Consider the following 17421-nt stretch of genomic DNA (forward strand, 5'->3'; position numbering starts at 1 on the left):
GGCCAAAGCCAGGGGCAGACGGGGCCAAGGCGAAGCCCGCTGGGCTGCACTGTTGGATGGCATGGAGCTCGGCACCAGGGAGCCAGGCAGAGAAACCTCACTCCTGAGACTTCCAAACCCACAGTTCAAAAGGTCCGTGGCTCTAGATGTCTGCTTCTAAAAGCACTGCCATTTCTGGGTAGACTCATACCATCAAGTGGTGCTTGGAGACCATCCACCCTCCCCCCACCCCCCGCCATGCGTCCATCCAAGCATTCGCATCGATCCACCCCTCCCCCCCTATATCTGTCTATCTGCTCACATCAACTGCCCATCCCCACCAATCCACCCACCCGTGCATATCTAATGTGCTGTCTACCCATCAGCTCATCCATGCATGGATGTACTCCTTCGACTGTTCCCATCAATCTGTCATCCACGCATCTACTCATCTGCCCTTGGTCCAGCTCTCTACTCACCCATCCACACACCATTCATCTATCCACTCATATGTCTGTCAGTCCATGCATCCGTTTGTCTATCCTTTCATCTGTCTGTCAGGACGCCCATGCCAGTCCACCTCAGATAGTATGTATATACGTGGCCCAGGGGGTGGCACTATTAGAAGCTGTGGCCTTGTTGGAGTGGGTGTGTCACTGTGGGCGTGGGCTTTAAGACCCTCATGCTTGCTGCCTAGAAGACAGTGTTCTCCTGTTTGCCCTTGGAACATCCACCATGCCTGCCTGGATGCTGCCATGTTCCTGCCTTGATGATAATGGACTGAACCTCTGAACCTGCAAGCCAGCCTCAATTAAATGTCCTTTATAAGAGCTGCACTGGTCATGGTGTCTGTTCATAGCAGTAAAACCCTAAGACACACCCATCCACTCATCTATCATCCACCCAACTATTCACATCTGTCCACAGTCCATATACCCACTCATATGTCTATCCGTCTATCTGTCCATCCGTCTATCCATCTGTTTTTATCACTCTGACAACTTATCCATCCATCCCTCAATCCCTCAATGCAACTATTCACATCCATCCACCCATCCATCCACCTACACACCCTTCCATTCATCATCCACCCACCCACCCATCTACTCATCCATCCACCCACTCATTCATCCATCCACCTATACACCCTTCCATCCATCATCCAGCCAGCCACCCAGTCACCCACCCCATCCATCTAACCACTCACCTATCCACCCACCCATCCATCCACATCCATCCACTCACCTATCCACCCATCCATCCACCCACCCACCCATCCATTTATCCATTTACCTACCCACTCATCCATACACCCCTTCAACCATCATCCAGCCAGCAAGCCAGTCACCCACTCACCCATCCATCTATCCATCCACCCACCCACCTATCCATCCACCCACCCATTCAACCATCCACCCATCCACCCACCTATCCAATCACCCACTCACTCTTCCTGTCCATCACTCTGCACTACTTGTTCCTATAACAATTACTGTGTGCCCACCATGTACCAGTCTGTTTTAGTAGTGAGGCATGTGGGTAAACATGGAGACCAGATTGTTGATTCTAGAGAACTCACGTTGTATTTGGGGAAGATCAAATGTGTGCAAACAATCATTTCAGATTCTGTTACAAGTGAAGAAGAGAATAAACCGGGGCATGTGATGGACAGACTGGAAAGGTCTTTTCAGTAGCATGAGTGGAGAGTTGGCCAGTCTTAAGGACCTGGCCACTCGAATGGGATTCTGGGTGGAGGGGACAGCAAGTACGAAGGCTGAGGTGGGAATGCCCTGGTGCATCTGGGGAGGCAGAGGGGTAAGAGGGATGTGATATAGCCTTGGGCTTGGCAGGGTCCCAATCAGGTGGGGCCCCATGGGTGAAGGGCAGGGATGGGGTTAACTCCAGGAGAAAGGGGAGCTGGCAAGGAGAGGAAGAAGCATCTCCAGCCCCAGGGCTGCTGTGTGGAGAACCGATTTAGACACAGGGTGGAGAGGAAGGGAGGAGCTCACTTTAAAGGACGTGAGGTGGTGTTTCTAAGCGAGGTGATTAGACAAAGAATCCAACTAATTTCATGAGGAAACTGAGGCCCAAAGCGAGACTGTGATGGCGCTACAATCTCAGCACTTGTGGTAGGCAGATTTCGATGACTTCAAGGCCAGCCTGGTCTACAAAGTGAGTTTTTTTTAAAAAAGATTTATTGATTTATTATATATAAGTAGACTGTAGCCGTCTTCAGACACACCAGAAGAGGTCATCAGATCCCATTACAGATGGTTGTGAGCCACCATGTGGTTGCTGGGATTTGAACTCAGGACCTCTGGAAGAGCAGTCAGTGCTCTTAACCGCTGAGCCACCTCTCCAGCCCCCTAGAGAGTGAGTTCTAAGAAAACCAGGGCTACACAGAAAAGCTCTGACTAAAAATATAAATATAAGTGTGTGTGTAATACACACACATACACACATATATTTTTTGATTTATGATTTTTATTTTATGTGCATGAGTGTTTGACCTGCATGTATGTCTGTGTACATTGTGCATGCCTGGGGCCCAGGGAAGTCAGAGGATGGTACTGGATCCCATGGAACTGGAGTTACAGAAGGTTGTGAGCCACTATATGGGTACTGAAAAGTGACCCCACATCCTCTGGAAGAGCAGCCAGTGATCCTAACCACTGAACCATCTCTCCAGCCCCCCAAATGTGCTTCTTCACCAGCTGGGTTCACCGGCATCCATAGCCCCAGCTACCCAACTCCCTTTTCTGTTCTAAATTTTCCTCTCTTTGGGGTGGAGGTGGGGGACTCACCCCAGCCTCCTGCTTCTCTTCATTCCACACCCCATGACTAGACCAGCAGTGACATTAACTCTGACAGTTCAGTGCCATGTGGCCATGGGCAAGTGTCCTCTCTCTGAACCTCACCTTGCGCCCACATGCCGAGAACCAGCACAAGAGCATGCTCTGTGCATCCTGGGTGTCACTCTCTCTCCTGGAGTGTCACCTCTGGTTTACAGGATGACAGCTGAAGATCTCGCTTGGGAGCCCCCCGGGGGCTCCTGGCTGCCATCTGGGCTTTGGCACATTAGCTGAAGCCCAGAGACCCTTGGGGGAGGGCTTAAGCTGAGCTCTGGAAAGCAGGCTGTCACTTCCGATGAGATCTTGGACAAATGGCCTGACCTGCCTGAGCCGGGTTTCTGAACGTGGGGAAGGGGCACGCAGATGTCTCTGGAGCCTGGGGAGCTATCAGTGTGGCTGGTGAGGCCTTCCTGCCTCTCCCTGCCCACTCTGCGTCCTCTCTCAGCACTCAGGGCCCCCAGGGGTGATGGCTGCCCACTCCGCAGACAGCAGGAAGCCTCTTACCTCTAAGGCTTCGTAGTACATGGTTTTAGCCTCCATATCTGTTTTGGCAGACATCAACCAGGACTTGATCAAATATTCATAAAAACTGTCCCCAAGTCCCCCGACTGAGACGTGATCTGCAAGGAAAAGATGATATGAAGGGTTAGCACATTTGCCACTGGCTGGGCTCAAATGGTGACCTCTGTGGCCTGAGCTGCCACCCAATCCCACTTGGGTAGGGTGAAGGGACCTAGTTGGGAACCAGGACATCTTGAGTCAGGCGTCCTGTATCCACACCCAGGGTCCCTGGGGCCATAGTTCATCTGAACTTAGCAAGATGACACAGGACCCTGGCTATTAGCTGTAAAGGCTGATTTATTCCCCTCTCTGCCCACTTCCGTTTCTCTTTTTGTCTTGGAAAACTAGGCTGGCCTTGAACTCACAGAAATCCACCTGCCTCTGCCTCCCCAATGCTGGGGTTAAGGGTGTGTGTTTTTCTTTTCTATTAAAAATTTATAATTTAGGTTTAAGAGATGGCTCAGTGGTTAAGAGCACTGCCTGCTCTTCCAGAGGTCCTGAGTTCAAATCCCAGTAACCATATGGTGGTTCATAGCCATCTGTAATGAGATCTGATGCCCTCTTCTGGTGTGTCTGAAAACAGCTACAGTGTACTCACATACATGAAATAATAAATAAAACTTAAAAAAAAACAATTTAAAAAAAATTTATAATTTAATACCAGGAAACACACACACACACACACACACACACACACACCCATATACGTATACATTTGTGTGTTTGTATGTGTCTTCATTTGATGGCAGACAATTCACAGGTATGACTGGGGTCTGCCAAACCCAGCAGTGAATTCTGGGCCTTCATAAGAGGCTGGGGAAGTGGATCGCAAGTTCAGACCCCAGCCACAGATCCCCCTCAGAAAACCAAGTTGGTTTGTGTGGACCAAGGCAGTGGGAGCTGAAAGGGAGGGTTGAGATCCCCTCTCTGTCTGGGGCCAGTAGGCCAGCTCTGCAGCTATGTGGTGTGTTTGTGTGATACGGACAGCATTAGCATGTATGTATAGTTCTGTGTGCTTTCATATGGTATGTGTGTTGTTTTGTGCATGTGTTTCTATGTAGGCACGCGTATGTGGTACAGATGTGGGGTATGTTTGTATATATGTGTGAGTCTGTGTAGCTTATGTCTGTGTACTTGTGTATGCGTGTATGGTGTGTTTGTGTATATGCATGGGTCTGTGTGGCATATGTCCATGTGTATGTTGTGGTATGTGTGTTTGTGTAGGGCAGGATGGTTTATATCTTTGTCTGGTGTGTGTGTATATGTGTGGTGTGTTTGTGCATATGTGTGGGTCTATATGGCATATGGCTGTGTGTATGTATGTAAGTGTGGCGTGTGTTTGGTGTGTTTGTGTAGATGCAAAGGTCTACGTTGTGCATATCTGTGTGTTTGTGTATGATATGTGTGTGTATGTATGTGGTGTGTGTGTATGGTGTGTATTGTATGTGTGTTTGTGTATGGTGTGTGTGTATGTGTTATGTGTGCGTGTGTGTACAGTGTGTGTATATACAGTGTGTGTGTTTGTGTATGGTGTGTGTGTATAGTGTGTGTGTATGTGTGTTTGTGTATGGTGTGTATATGTGTATGGTATGTGTGTTGTGTGTGTTTGTGTGTGTGTGTGTGTGTGTGTGTGTGTGTGTGTGTTTGCAGCCAGTGGATAATCCTGGGCAGATCTAAGCTGCAGGAGGAGTTGGGTCTCCTGAGCAGCTGAAGCCAGGTATGGGCAGACTGGGATGCAGACAGAGCCAAGGCTGGGTGACCTGAGCTGTGGCCCTAACTCTTTCCCTTTCACCTGTCATTTCTGAGGTTGCAAATGATGTAACACACACACACACACACACACACACACACACGCACACGCACATGCACACACCCCACAAAGAGATCGAGAGAGTGCCATTCCTGCTTTAAATAATTAAAAAAAGGAATGCACCATCTCATGCTAGTGCCACCTGCTACTCTCTGGCCCCAGTGGTCTCGCTGCCTCCAGTGCTAGCCTCATGCAGCCACCACCCGTCTCGAGGTTAGCTGTCACAAAGCCCTGTGACCCGGTAAAATCAAAACTCTAGAGGCTTGTAATTTATCAGTCAGATTTACATCAGTAAACTCTCAACCCACAAAACGCCCAAACAATGAACTCGGAGCCAACTGATATTGATACTGGCTGAGCCTTTGAGACTCTCTCAGAGCCTGGCTCTCCCATGAGTGAGTGCAGCAGGGTCTGGGGGACTGGCCAGCTCTTCATCCCACTCTATGCCTGTGGCCAGGGCTTGGGAGATGCCCCATGGGTATCTTTTGACAAAGTTGTTAGGTGTGGAGCCACACACTTGCCACCTCAGCACTTGGGATGTAGAGGCAGGGGAATTCAAGGCCAACCTTGGTTATCTAACAAGTCTGAGGCCAGCCTGGGCTACCTGAAGACCTTGTCTCAAATAAAAAGTTAAACAGTAGGGTGGTGGTGCACACCTTTAATCCCGGCACTCAGGAGGCAGACTTAGGCAGATCTTTGAGTTCAAGGCCAGCCTCATCTATAGAGCAAGTCCTGGAACAGCCTGAGCTAAGTCTTTAAAGAGAAAAAGCAGAAAAGCCCAGGGCTGATTCAAGGAAGTTTAAAATACAGTGGTGAGTGATTTATTTCAGATCACTGCCTAGTTTGGTCCCACCTAAAATTTTGTCTAAATCAAACCTTGAGGTGGGAAACCAGATCAAAGGAGTAGGGGGAGGTCGCAGGGCCTTTCCCTCGGTCGTGTCTGAGTGACAGCAGTAAGTGGAACATTCCAGTAAGTCTGGATGATGGAGGAGGGTGCTGAGCTGCTGTGAGAGCCGGATGCTAAGGATGCTGGGAGGAGTCAGGTGCACAGGTGCTGGCGTGCCCGCCCCTGGGAACCCTGGGATGAGAAGCCACGGGACCAGTACTTACGCTGTACCCAGTTCCCGCTCACTGGGCTGAGGAAGTTGGGGTAGAGGCCGAAGGGTTTGTCAATCTCCCTGAGGACCTTGCGGATATTTCTGACCTGTGAGAGACACCAGGCACAGTCACTTTCCTCAAGAAGCCACCGATTCCCCACCCATGAGGACGGAACGCATAGTTCGGGTGCACTATGGGGGTTAAAGCTTTCTGGTGGGGGGAGGGGGGACAGTGGCAGAGCCACAGGTTCTGTGCCTGCACACAGAGCATGGTGGGATGTGGCCAAGTGCAGCCTGACTCACCCTCCCTCTGCTGACTGCTCTGCCTGGAATAATCCTATCCCAGGCTGGCTGCCCGCCAGCACCACCCCTGTAGACCACTCTGGGGGAGGAGGAGTTTCAGATGAGTAGCGGTAACTATCTTGTAAGCGGTACATTTCCTTCTTTTAAAGACAGGGTTTCATGTAGCTCAGGTTGACCTCTTAATCTTCCAGCTCCACCCTGAGTGCTGGGGTCACAGCCATGCAAGACCATGTCCTGTTTATGACTGCCATAGATCAAAGCCAGGGCCTCACATATACTAGGCAAACACAACTGATGGAGCTGCATCCCCAGTGAGAGTAGAGAGCTGGGGCATGAATCAGGTTGCTCTGAGTCCTTAGACTGTATTCCTTGCCCTGCATGGAACAGCCAGTGAGTCTAACACAGACCAGAGGGCAAGGGTACGGTGACACACAGCAGAGGCTGGGTTTGCAGCCTGGGGGAGGGAGGGGATTCACATGGACTCTCTGGGAGAGCAAGCCCCCAGGACCACTCTGCCTCCTGCTCACTGATAAACTGGCACAAAGGGGCAGCTGGGAGGTTGAGCCATTAGCACCAGCCTTCCTTTACCTCAGAGGCTCTTGGCTTTGCCTCGTTGGACCTCGGGTCCCTTTAAGGCAACAGAGACCATTGGAGGGACAGGAAGATTCTTGTGCCTGTCCTATGCTCCCCTATCCCGGTGGGGCCCGGGGAAGCAGGCTATATTAGCTCTCCAGGAGGGGGCAGGGTGCTGTAAAACTCTGACTGCTAATAATCATCTCTGCGGGAGGCGTGACAGGGGGACGGAAATAGCGGAAGTATGCAAATGGAGAGCGACAGAGGGGTCGGAGTCTGGAGCAGCTGCGGCCAGCTGTGCTCCAATGCCCTGGGAAGGGAGACGCTGAAAAGTTCCTGACCCAATTCTCAAGCTCCACCACTCACTAGCTGGCCGCCCCGGGCTGGTGACTCAGCCTCTCTGGATCTCACTCCACCCTCTACCGCTCAGCTCCGTTAGATCAAGTTGGCAGAAAACACCTCACCCCCACCCCAACCCACCCCTCCCCCACCACAGGCCCCTCCCCCACCCCCACAAGGGCTGGTGTCCACTCTTGGGGACCTTTCCCTGAGCTGGCCAGGGCTTTCCAGGGAGGTCCATCTGGAGGGTGGTGAGACCAGAAAGCCTGAACTGGGCAAAGGGTCAGAGGGCATGGCATCGGGCAGTAGGATTAGACTCGTCTGAGTCGTCACAGGACTCACAGGTCCCTGATGGAGAGCTTGACTATACCCTGGATAGGTAAGGACAGGAGCCAGAGGCAGGTCAGAGGCACCAATCAAGGGGGAGGGAAGCTTGGTCTGAGCTCTATCCTGATGGGTGCCCACATAGAGGACACAGTGGTCCCAAACCCCCTACTGAGGAGCACTGGGCTTCATATTTATGCGCAGACTCCAGGGCCTGGGGCGAGCGAAGGCCAGGAGGCTGCTTCCTTCCAGCTGTTTGGGGTGGCTATGCTCAGTGAACGGCTGATGGCACAAGATGGCACCACGGGGTAGAGTTGTGCAGGCGTCTGAGGGGGACAGTGGGACCCCAAAGGTTGTTCTCAGAGGGTTCTGGAAAGGGTATATGTGTCTGCTGACTTCCTTTGGATCCGGGACTAAATCTGAACCCAGATGTTCCCTCGGGGATAGCCCAGGGCTGTGGCCCCTCTGGAGAGCTTCCCAGGGTCAGGATCAGGCAAAGGCCTGGATGCACTTCTCAGTACCCGTGTAGCCTTGGGCAGCCAAGAACAGTGTCGAGGAATCAGCTCTGCCAGCCTGCCGCCAGCCTGCTGCCAGCACGAGCCAGACAGCACCTGGGAGGAAAAGGCAGGGAGATCTCACACAGAGAAAAGCTAAATGTCCCTGGAAAGGGTACTCGTGCACACCAGCCTGTTCCCGTCCCCGCTCTCAGTCACAGTCTCCAGATTTCACAGGCTCACAGATCTGCACCAGCACGAACCTCCCTGGCAGAGTTCTGGCTGCTTCTGTTCCCTCCCTGCCACCTGGCGTTGGGCACAGTTGGTTCTCCCGCTAGCTACTGCTTCGGGAGTGGTGGCTCGGGGACCTGCAAATCTCAACTGCAGACACTTGCCCTCTATCCCTTGGCTGCAGGGGGGGGGGGGCAAGATGTCTGCCTCAGAGAGGGTGGGAGGGAAAACTCACCTTTTCTGCAAAGATTGGATTGCCAGAGAGTTCAGTGAGATGCAAGAATTCCAAGTGCAGGGACCCAAACTCCGCCAGGATGCTGCTGCTGCCCGCGGTGGCCCAGCCCCAGCTACCGCTGAAAAGACATCAGCTGCGTCACCCTGCTGGCTCCTGTGGTACAGGGTGGTGCCTGCTGTGCACCGGGCACCTCAGCCAATCCTCCTGGGCCCCATTGTGTGGATATCACTGAGGCTGGTGAGGAGATGGGACCTGGGGAAGGTGGTCTGAGCCCATGCCACAGTCTTTGTTCCTACTAAGCAACCTCTGCAATGTTTGGGATGTTGTGACTATGGTGAAATCTGCAGGTGACATTGTCGGTGTGACTGAGGAGCTCCCAAACCCCACAGGACACTCAATGGTCATCTTCAGAGACACCCCCAAACACACACAGACTTTTGCCTGTCCTTTTATCCAAGGTCATCTAAGTCCCAAACTGCACGGGGGGGGGGGTTGGTTAGGAGTGAAAAAAGTGGGGCCCTTGTAGCCAAGGCTAGCCTCTCATGAACATGTCAGCCATGTTCTTGACCTGTGCTTGCAGGGGGCTCTGATGTCCACCTCAGGGACAGCACGTGAGTTATCTTCCCACTTTCCCTTCTAGACACAAAGGATCAGACCCAGGGTCAGACACTATCCGCCAGTCACCAGTCTGTGCAGCGGCTGGGCCCAACAGTAAGCTGCACTGAGCCAGCCCTGCTGGAGGCCTCCAACTGAATCACCCCACCCTGTGAGGGGGGCTTCCCAGAGCTCCACCCGCTGCACCCTGAAACTAGAAAGCCCAGGGTATGGCGCTGGTCAGCTGACACCCTCAGACAAGCTTTTGAATCCTGTGTGTCTCAGATTCCACACGCATATCTAGATCGCTTTCCCACGGGATATTTAGGATTCCGAGGGGACAGGCACGCTGCAGAGAGTTAGTGAAGATGGAGGGAGAGAGCCAGGCACAACAGCCACCTTCCCTCTGCGGGTTGTGGGTGGCTGTGTCGCCTTTTGGGGGTTCCTCTGTTCTCCTGCTGCCTCGGAACCAGCTGCTGTTCATCTGTCCCTCTCCACAGATGGAGTTCACTTGGGAGGGGCCTGCGAGCCACACTTCTGCCGGCCCAAGGCCTCACAGCCACTCTGAGCTCTGCCCTTGCTCAGTACTGGCCTCTGGTATTCTGACAGAGAAGACGACCCTTCAGGTGGCTCAGCCAGCCTCCCAGTGAGCTCTCTCTCCTTCCTTCCTTCCTTCCTTCCTTCCTTCCTTCCTTCCTTCCTTCCCTCCCTCCCTCCCTCCCTCCCTCCCTCCCTCCCTCCTTCCTTCCTTCCTTTTTTCTTGACAATGTTTTACTATGTAGACCAGGCTATGCCGAAACTCACTCTGTAGACGAGGCTGGCCTTGAACTCAGGGATCTGCCTACCTCTCTGCCTCCTGAGTGCTGGGACGAAAGTACACCATCATGCCCTTCCGGCCTCCAGTGAGTTCTGTCCTCATATCCACCACACAGGCCCTCTCTCTTCTCTCTCCTGGCACCCCAGAGTTAGCAACCCCAGAGGCTTCAGGTAGTAGGGAGGGCATGTGTGCTTGCGCATGTGTGCACATGTGTGCACGTGTGTGTCTGTGCATGCGTGCCTGTGTGTGTGCGTGTGTGTGTGTGTGAGAGATGCATGCGCGTGTGCGTGCATGCGCGCATATGTTGGGGGTGCACTTTGTCACTCTCTGCCTCGTTACTGGCTTCCTCTATGTCCCAGACCAGGGGCCCTCAGGCGTGTCCTACTGATTCCCTAGACCTCAGCTTCCTCCTCCCTTAAACCAAGTTGCTTGGCTTCGGGGAGCTAACGTGAGGCATCAATTATGCACGTGACTGTCATCTTTATCAGTATGTAATTATGCATATGGAAGTGACAACACACTTCCAACCGGAGCCAGGTAGTTTGGTGTCTCTATTTTACCTTCACCCAACTCCATTAGATACTGCGATCTTCATGTCAGAGGTGGGAATACTTAGGCTCAGAGAGGGGGAGGCACTTTTTCAAGGTCACACAGCAAGCAGTAGAGCCAAATCTAAATCTTAGGCGCTAAACGCACCCACAAAATTCTGGAAAGGAGTGGGGTCCTCTGACCAGCTCTGTGAGGCAGTGAACCAACAGTAAGAACCACACTCCTCTCCTCTCCCCCAGCAAGGGGGTGCTCCACAGTACCCCTCACTATTTGGTTAATCTCCTTCCTGTGTATGGTATACGCATGACCGCCAGAGCTGAGTTCAAATCCTAACTTTACTTGGTTGCCGTGTGACCTTGGGGATGTCACTGCACTTCTCTGAGCCTCATTTTCTTTCCTGGCAAAATGAGGTCCTGGTGGTTAGAAAGGAAAGTTCTCTGTTGTGTGCTCACAGGGGGGGGGGGCCTGTGTGTTCAAAAGCTGCTAGCAATTACGGAGATGTGTATACACGATTAGAGAGAGCACAGCCACGTACATGTAGATGTACATTTGGGTGACTGCAGGAGTCCATGTATGGATTTAGGATGGCTTGACAATGGCCAGCTTGAAGGTCAGAGCCCTTATAAGTGGCACGGGTGGCAGCAGGATTGTTTTGTGCACGATATTGTGCATGTGTGAGTGTGAGTGTGCGTGCGTGTGGGTGGTGTGTGGTATGTACGTGTGTGTGTGTGGTGTGTACATGTGCGTGTGGTGTGTGTACGTGTGTGTGTGTGTGTGTGTGTGCGTGTGCACACAGCCCTGGACTGGCCACAGTCACTGTCTCAGGTAGTAGTGGTCTCTGCCGGCCACAGCTGGCCTTGGCCCTCCCTTGGCTCTCCCCTGGCTCTCCCACCATGCCTCCCCTGCAGAGATGGGCACCCATCTCCACGCTGGACAGAGCTGGGGCAGGGCAGTGCACCTACCCCGCCAGATGCCGGGGACCAGGCCTTCTGGAGCCCGACAGGAAGAGCAAGTGGGTCTAGGCCTCTGCCAGGGCATCTCTGAGGGGCGTCCTTGGTAGCGCGTGCTGCTGTAACCCTCAGACCCTCCCATTTTAGCAGTTGCTTCTTTCCCAGAATATGAAAGGGAGCGATGCCAGGAAGTCCACGCATGCAGCATCTCTCGATGGCGAGCTAGGAGCCTAAAAATAGCTCGGCCTGTGCCAGGAATCCTAGGGTCTGTGTAGGACCAGGCTCCACTGAGGGCCGCAGGCGAGAAGGGGGACTAGGGCCGAGGGAGGGGCAAAGAGGGCTGTGCCCAGACTCAAGTGAGGGTTACTTCTGCCCTCATTCTCAGGATCAGTGTCTGGGGAGAAGCACTCTGCACCCAGGCCTGTGTGTATGTTTCTCAGGTATCAGGTCAATATGGAGGCTGGCCTCTGTCAGCCTCACGGCTACCCTGGTCCCTGTGAGGTTTTAGTGAGGACACTGGGAAGGTTTTTCACCAGGGGGAGGTGAAGGAGGAACTGGTCTGGGGGGCATGGAGGGCAAAGCTACCAAGGCCACAGGGCAGCGAGGGTGCATGAGGCCTGGGGAGAGATGAATGGACTCCCCTCCCAGGTACCTGGCCAGCACTCTTGTCAGATACCCCAGACGAATGCTCAGGCAAGACAGGGAGCATGGATGACCCCAGCCTTTCTCCCACCTCAAGGATGTCATGCATGGCCCAGAGAGCTGTGGGATCCACCTGAGAAGCCAGGGCCAACAGGTGCTACGTCAACATGACACTGGCGGCTGCTTGCAGAGGAACAAATGTCCTTCCCATCCTGAGAAGGTCAAGCCTAAGTGGTTCAAACCCTGAGACCCACACTTGGCAACCAGCACCTGTCCGGAGCAGCACTTAGCGAAGGTCAGTTCTCAGCGTGCACAGACTAGGACTATTCCATCCACATTCCTCAGCGCCCACATCTGCAAACATTTCAGTCACATAAAACTGACTCCCTAGGATTTCGTTCTGCTTGCCAACTGTCCCTGGGCCTCCTCATCAGGCCCCCAACTCGGGACCCACAGAAAGAGCACGGTCACCAGTTCACAGGGGGCCTCTCACCTTTTGAAGTTCACCACGCCCTTGGGGATGCCCGTGGGTGTGTTGAAGGCGGGCAGCAGTTTCTCACCCAGCTTGATGGCCTTCACTCGGAACACCTGTGGGGAAAGGTCAACGGGCACTGAGTCTGAAGTAGGTGGAGTGGTCACTGTCACCGAGTGCTGCAGCCAAGGCTGGGAGAACCGACTCGGAAGAGGCACTCTGTGGTGACAGAACCCGGTCCCAGACGACCGGTGTTCGTGATCCTTTACACCAGGCATTTCTGAGTATCAATTTCTGTGTTCAGGAAATGCCCGGGTTGTTCCTCAGATGGCTGGGGGATGAAGGACCATCATTGTGATCAGGTGACCAAAGGTCTATGTACTAAAGGCTTGGTCCCCAGTCTTGTTACTACCAGGACATGGTGCAACCGAAACTGGAACCTAAGGGAAAAGAATTAGGTTGGGGGGGCTTCATGGGGATAGAGGGACCCCCCACTCTCTTGCTCTCTGTTTCCTGCATCTCTACCACGGTGTGCTCCAGCTGGGACGTCCTGGGTTGCTCTGGAGCAGAAGCATCAGGCTAAGTAAGCATGGACCACCGAACCAGTGAGCCTGGCCGTACACCTCCCTTTAAGTTGTCTCAGGCATTTTGTTCCGTGACGGGGAGCTAATTAAAACGGCAAGAGTAAGAGAAATGAGCTGTGTATCTGTGAGGAGAATGTTACGGCATTGGACTTAGAGCCCAGACTGTACCATCCTCCAGGTTCTAGAAACTTCTACCTCCTGGGTGACAGCTTCCAGTGAGATTGTGGGAGAAATGTCTTTCTTTGATAGTCTGAGGCCACTCAATTGTTTTCATGCTATGCACAGGGGCGGAAGGTTGTTTTAAACCCTCCATGTGGTAGCTAAGGAGCCATAGCAAGGTCACAGCTCTGGGCCTCAAGCAAGGTTCCAAGCCCTTGAAACTGTCCCTCAGAAATGCCAGATTAACTCAGGAAATGTGGCCTTCAGACTCACCAGTGTCTCTCGTAACCAATTTCTCAGAAAGGGTCAGCGAGAGGGCTCAGTTCATAAAGGAGCTTGCTGCCAAGCTTGATGACCCCCTCCCAGGGGTCTTGAGTTCATTTCCCGAGACCCACGTGATGGAAAGAGAGAGCCCTCTCTCAGACGTTGTCCTCGGACAACCACGTGTACACTGTGACACACCTGAGTGTGCCTACACCCTCAAAAAACAGATGGACAGATGTAAAAAAAAAGAAAGACGAACCAACCCGACTTCTTCTTAGGGCATAAATAATTAAGAGGGTTTGGAAAGAGTTTATATTGTGTCTGTTTGTTCTAGCATTGCCTAAAATAGTTCCTGGTGAGCCAGGCAATGCAGAAGTGGCTCAGTGCTGGCCTCCATGAGATACAATGTCACGCAGCCACTGAAAGGACACAGTAGAGGAGAGTATACGCAAAGTATTTCAGAAGACTGCAACTTAGTCTATAGTCTGTCCACATATGGATGCATTGAAAAAGAAGGAAATATATGAAAACACTAATCGTGCCCTCTCAGAGAGGTTAGCTCATGGATGGTACTTATTTCCTCTTTTTGGTCTTTTTTTTTTTTTTTTTTTTTTTTTTTATTTTCTGTATGTGAGTACACTGTAGCTGTCTTCAGACACACCAGAAGAGGGCATCAGATCTCATTACAGATGGTTGTGGGCCACCCTGTGGTTGCTGGGAATGAACTCAGGACCTCTGGAAGAGCAGTCAGTGCTCTTAACCGCTGAGCCATCTCTCCAGTCCCTTATGCAATCATTTCTATTTTTTGAAGTGAAGGTCTCACTGTGCTGCCCAAGCTGCTTTTGAATACCTACACTCAAGTAATCCTGCCTCAGCTTTCTGAGTAGTTGGGACTACAGGTATATATGACTGTGTTCAGCCTGTGTAATTTGACAAGAGGATTGGGGGGGGGTGGAGGGGGAGGGATGGCTCAGTGGTTGGAGCACTCCCTCTGCAAGCTTCAGGACCTTAGCTCAGATAAAATGTTAGGTGTGAGGCTGGAGAGATGGCTCAGCGGTTAACAGCACTGACTGCTCTTCCAGAGGTCCTGAGTTCAATTCCCAGCAACCACATGGTGGCTCACAACCATCTGTAAAGGGATCTGATGCCCTCTTCTGGTGTGTCTGAAAATAGCGACAGTGTACACACATACATAAAATAAATAAACAAATCTTAAAGAAAAAAAAAGTTAGGTGTGGTTGTGGTTCTTAGAACCCCAGTACTGGGCAGGGCAGAGAAAGGCGGAGCTTCTCAGCAGGGCAGTCTAGCCTAAATAGTAAGCTTCCAGTACAGTAAGCACATACACACACACACACACACACACACACACACACACACACACACACACACACACAAACTTTCAGCAAACTGAAGACCGAAAACACGCTTTTTAAAAAAGCTGACAATGGGGGTTGGGGATTTAGCTCAGTGGTAGAGCACTTGCCTAGCAAGCGCAAGGTCCTGGGTTCGGTCCCCAGCTCCGAAAAAAAAAAAGAAAGAAAGAAAAAAAAAAAAGCTGACCATGATGGAGTCCACCTGGAATCCTGGCCCTGAGGAAGAGAAAGATTAGAGGCCAGTGTGGACCACACCCTGGAGGAGGGATAAAAATCACATCTGTTTTGGCCATGCACTGGGATTCTTATTCCTAACGGACAGACCGGAGCACAGCCTTGGCTGTCGGCTCCTAAGGACTCAGAGGAGGGAGGCAGGCTCTCTTCCGATAGCGTGCCATTTCAGGTAAGGGCCTGAGTGTTCCTGGATTTTGAGATCCATAGGGGTTCGGGGCCCAGTCACCATGGATACCTAGAGAGGATCATAAAAGTCATTTAAGAGCTGAGATGCAAGTCCCCAGTCTGTCACTCTGCTCAGTTTTCTGACCTTCCTAACAAAGCTACCAGGAACAAAACTCTGCTGAACCAGGGCCTGGGGGATGAAGCTCCTGTCCCAAGTACTCAGGGCCCTGGGTCTCATTTCTGTCACAGAATATAAAGCAAACAACACAAGTCTCATGAGATAGCTGTCAGGGCCTTCCCAACTCTGAATGGGTTTGAGGCCTCTGAGTGCATGTGGCCTTGTCAGGGAAGAAGGGGAGTGGCAGGGCTGGCCAAGTGGTCAGACAAGAGGACACTGTCCAGTGCCTGTCAGTGAGACCTGGAAGTAGACCCCAGGGAGCTGGTCTAGAGCCCAAAGGCACCTGTCTCCTGGAGCTGCAGGGTGGGCTCTGTGGGTTTGCTGCAGTGCTCAGCCAGGCTGGGAAACCACTGGCTTAGTGACAGAAAGGACGTGTGAAGCCTTGATCTCAGGCAGGCTTTGGATGGCTTTACCCATCCAGGAGATTGTTGGTGGAGAATGTAACCCACCCAGGTTGTGTTTGCCTGAGACTCTGAGGAGGCTCGGCTAACTGAAAGGGCCTTCTCTTCTCTGTCAGAATACCACGTCCCTCCTGTGCACCACCCTTAGGAGGCCTTGCTGTTGGCTATCACAGAAGGTCCCAGTGGCCCTGGGGAGGGACTGGGAAAGCATGTGAATTCTAGAACGAAACTGAAGATGGCAGAAAGACACGGGTCCACTCTGCCATCATGGATGGAGCAGTGGAGAGGCTATGTCTACACGGTCTGCACAACAGCCTGCGGGGATGGTCCTCACTAAGGGTGAGACAGCTCAGCTCTGGGTGACTTGCTCAATCAAGGCTACAGAGCTCTGTGGCTTTCACCAGGACAGTTAGGTGTCTCTCCTCAGAGGGATGTGGCCTCAGTGACCTCGTGGTCACAGTCCCAGGAAGGAAACAGGTGAGAGTTTCATCCTGCAGGGCAGAAAGCACATGGGGGCGAGGGCCCAGCACCCGTCCTCTCTGCCTTTTGTGTGACCTTCGTTGAACCCTGTACTGTCTCCGAGCCTCGGTTTCCCCATCTGCCCAGTAGAAAGATGGGATGTGCCATGATAGCGCCACAGAGAAGTTGAGAAAGAGGAAGCTTTCTCTTTTAGAAGTTGAGAAAGAGGAAGCTTTCGTGTGAGCGTGCTTCTAAACTGTGAAGTGTTGTCCTAGCATCCCCAGGAACAACTCTGATTATGCCTATCACCTTTAAAAAGCATTTTACTATTTTATGTGTAAGGGTATTGAGCCGGCGTGTACCTCTACACAGTATATACACGCAGGGCTCAGGAAAGCCAGAAGAGGGCATCAGAAGCCCTGGGACTGGAGCCATAGAGGTTGGTGAGCCATCATGTGGACGCTAGGAATTGAACTCAGGTCCTCTGCAAGAGCATCCAGTGCTCTTATAACTATTAAGATGTTTCTCTGCCCCTCTGCCAGTCATCATGATGGGAGTCAGTCTCAGCAGGAGTGATCAACCACAGGGTCCTCTTCTGCCACTCCCTCTGAAGCAAAGAAAGTGGCAGCTAGCAGGCGTGGCCCACACATTTGTAGGAAGTTAAGAAATGCCCCCAACAGGCAGCTACTGGGCATGGTTTGAGCTTTAGTGACTGAGCTCTGGTAGCAAACACTGACGATGGAGACAGAGGCTGGAAGGCCAGAGGACGGGTGTGAGGCCTG

General features: G+C 52.3%; 1 protein-coding gene across 1 annotated transcript in view; it reads right to left on the reverse strand.

Moving 5' to 3' along the window:
• Positions 1 to 17421, reverse strand: part of Man1c1 (mannosidase, alpha, class 1C, member 1) — a 138972-nt gene that overhangs the window by 11414 nt on the left and 110137 nt on the right. Inside the window, exons 5-8 of the mRNA NM_001108687.1 lie at positions 12844 to 12938; positions 8799 to 8916; positions 6313 to 6406; positions 3336 to 3451 (exon numbers count right to left, since the gene is read on the reverse strand). Of these exons, the coding sequence (NP_001102157.1) occupies positions 3336 to 3451; positions 6313 to 6406; positions 8799 to 8916; positions 12844 to 12938 (423 nt within the window). The remainder of the gene's footprint in view (positions 1 to 3335; positions 3452 to 6312; positions 6407 to 8798; positions 8917 to 12843; positions 12939 to 17421) is intronic.

This window comes from Rattus norvegicus, chromosome 5 (assembly GCF_021556685.1).
Source record: "Rattus norvegicus strain SHRSP/BbbUtx chromosome 5, alternate assembly SHRSP_T2T, whole genome shotgun sequence".
NCBI lineage: Eukaryota > Metazoa > Chordata > Mammalia > Rodentia > Muridae > Rattus > Rattus norvegicus.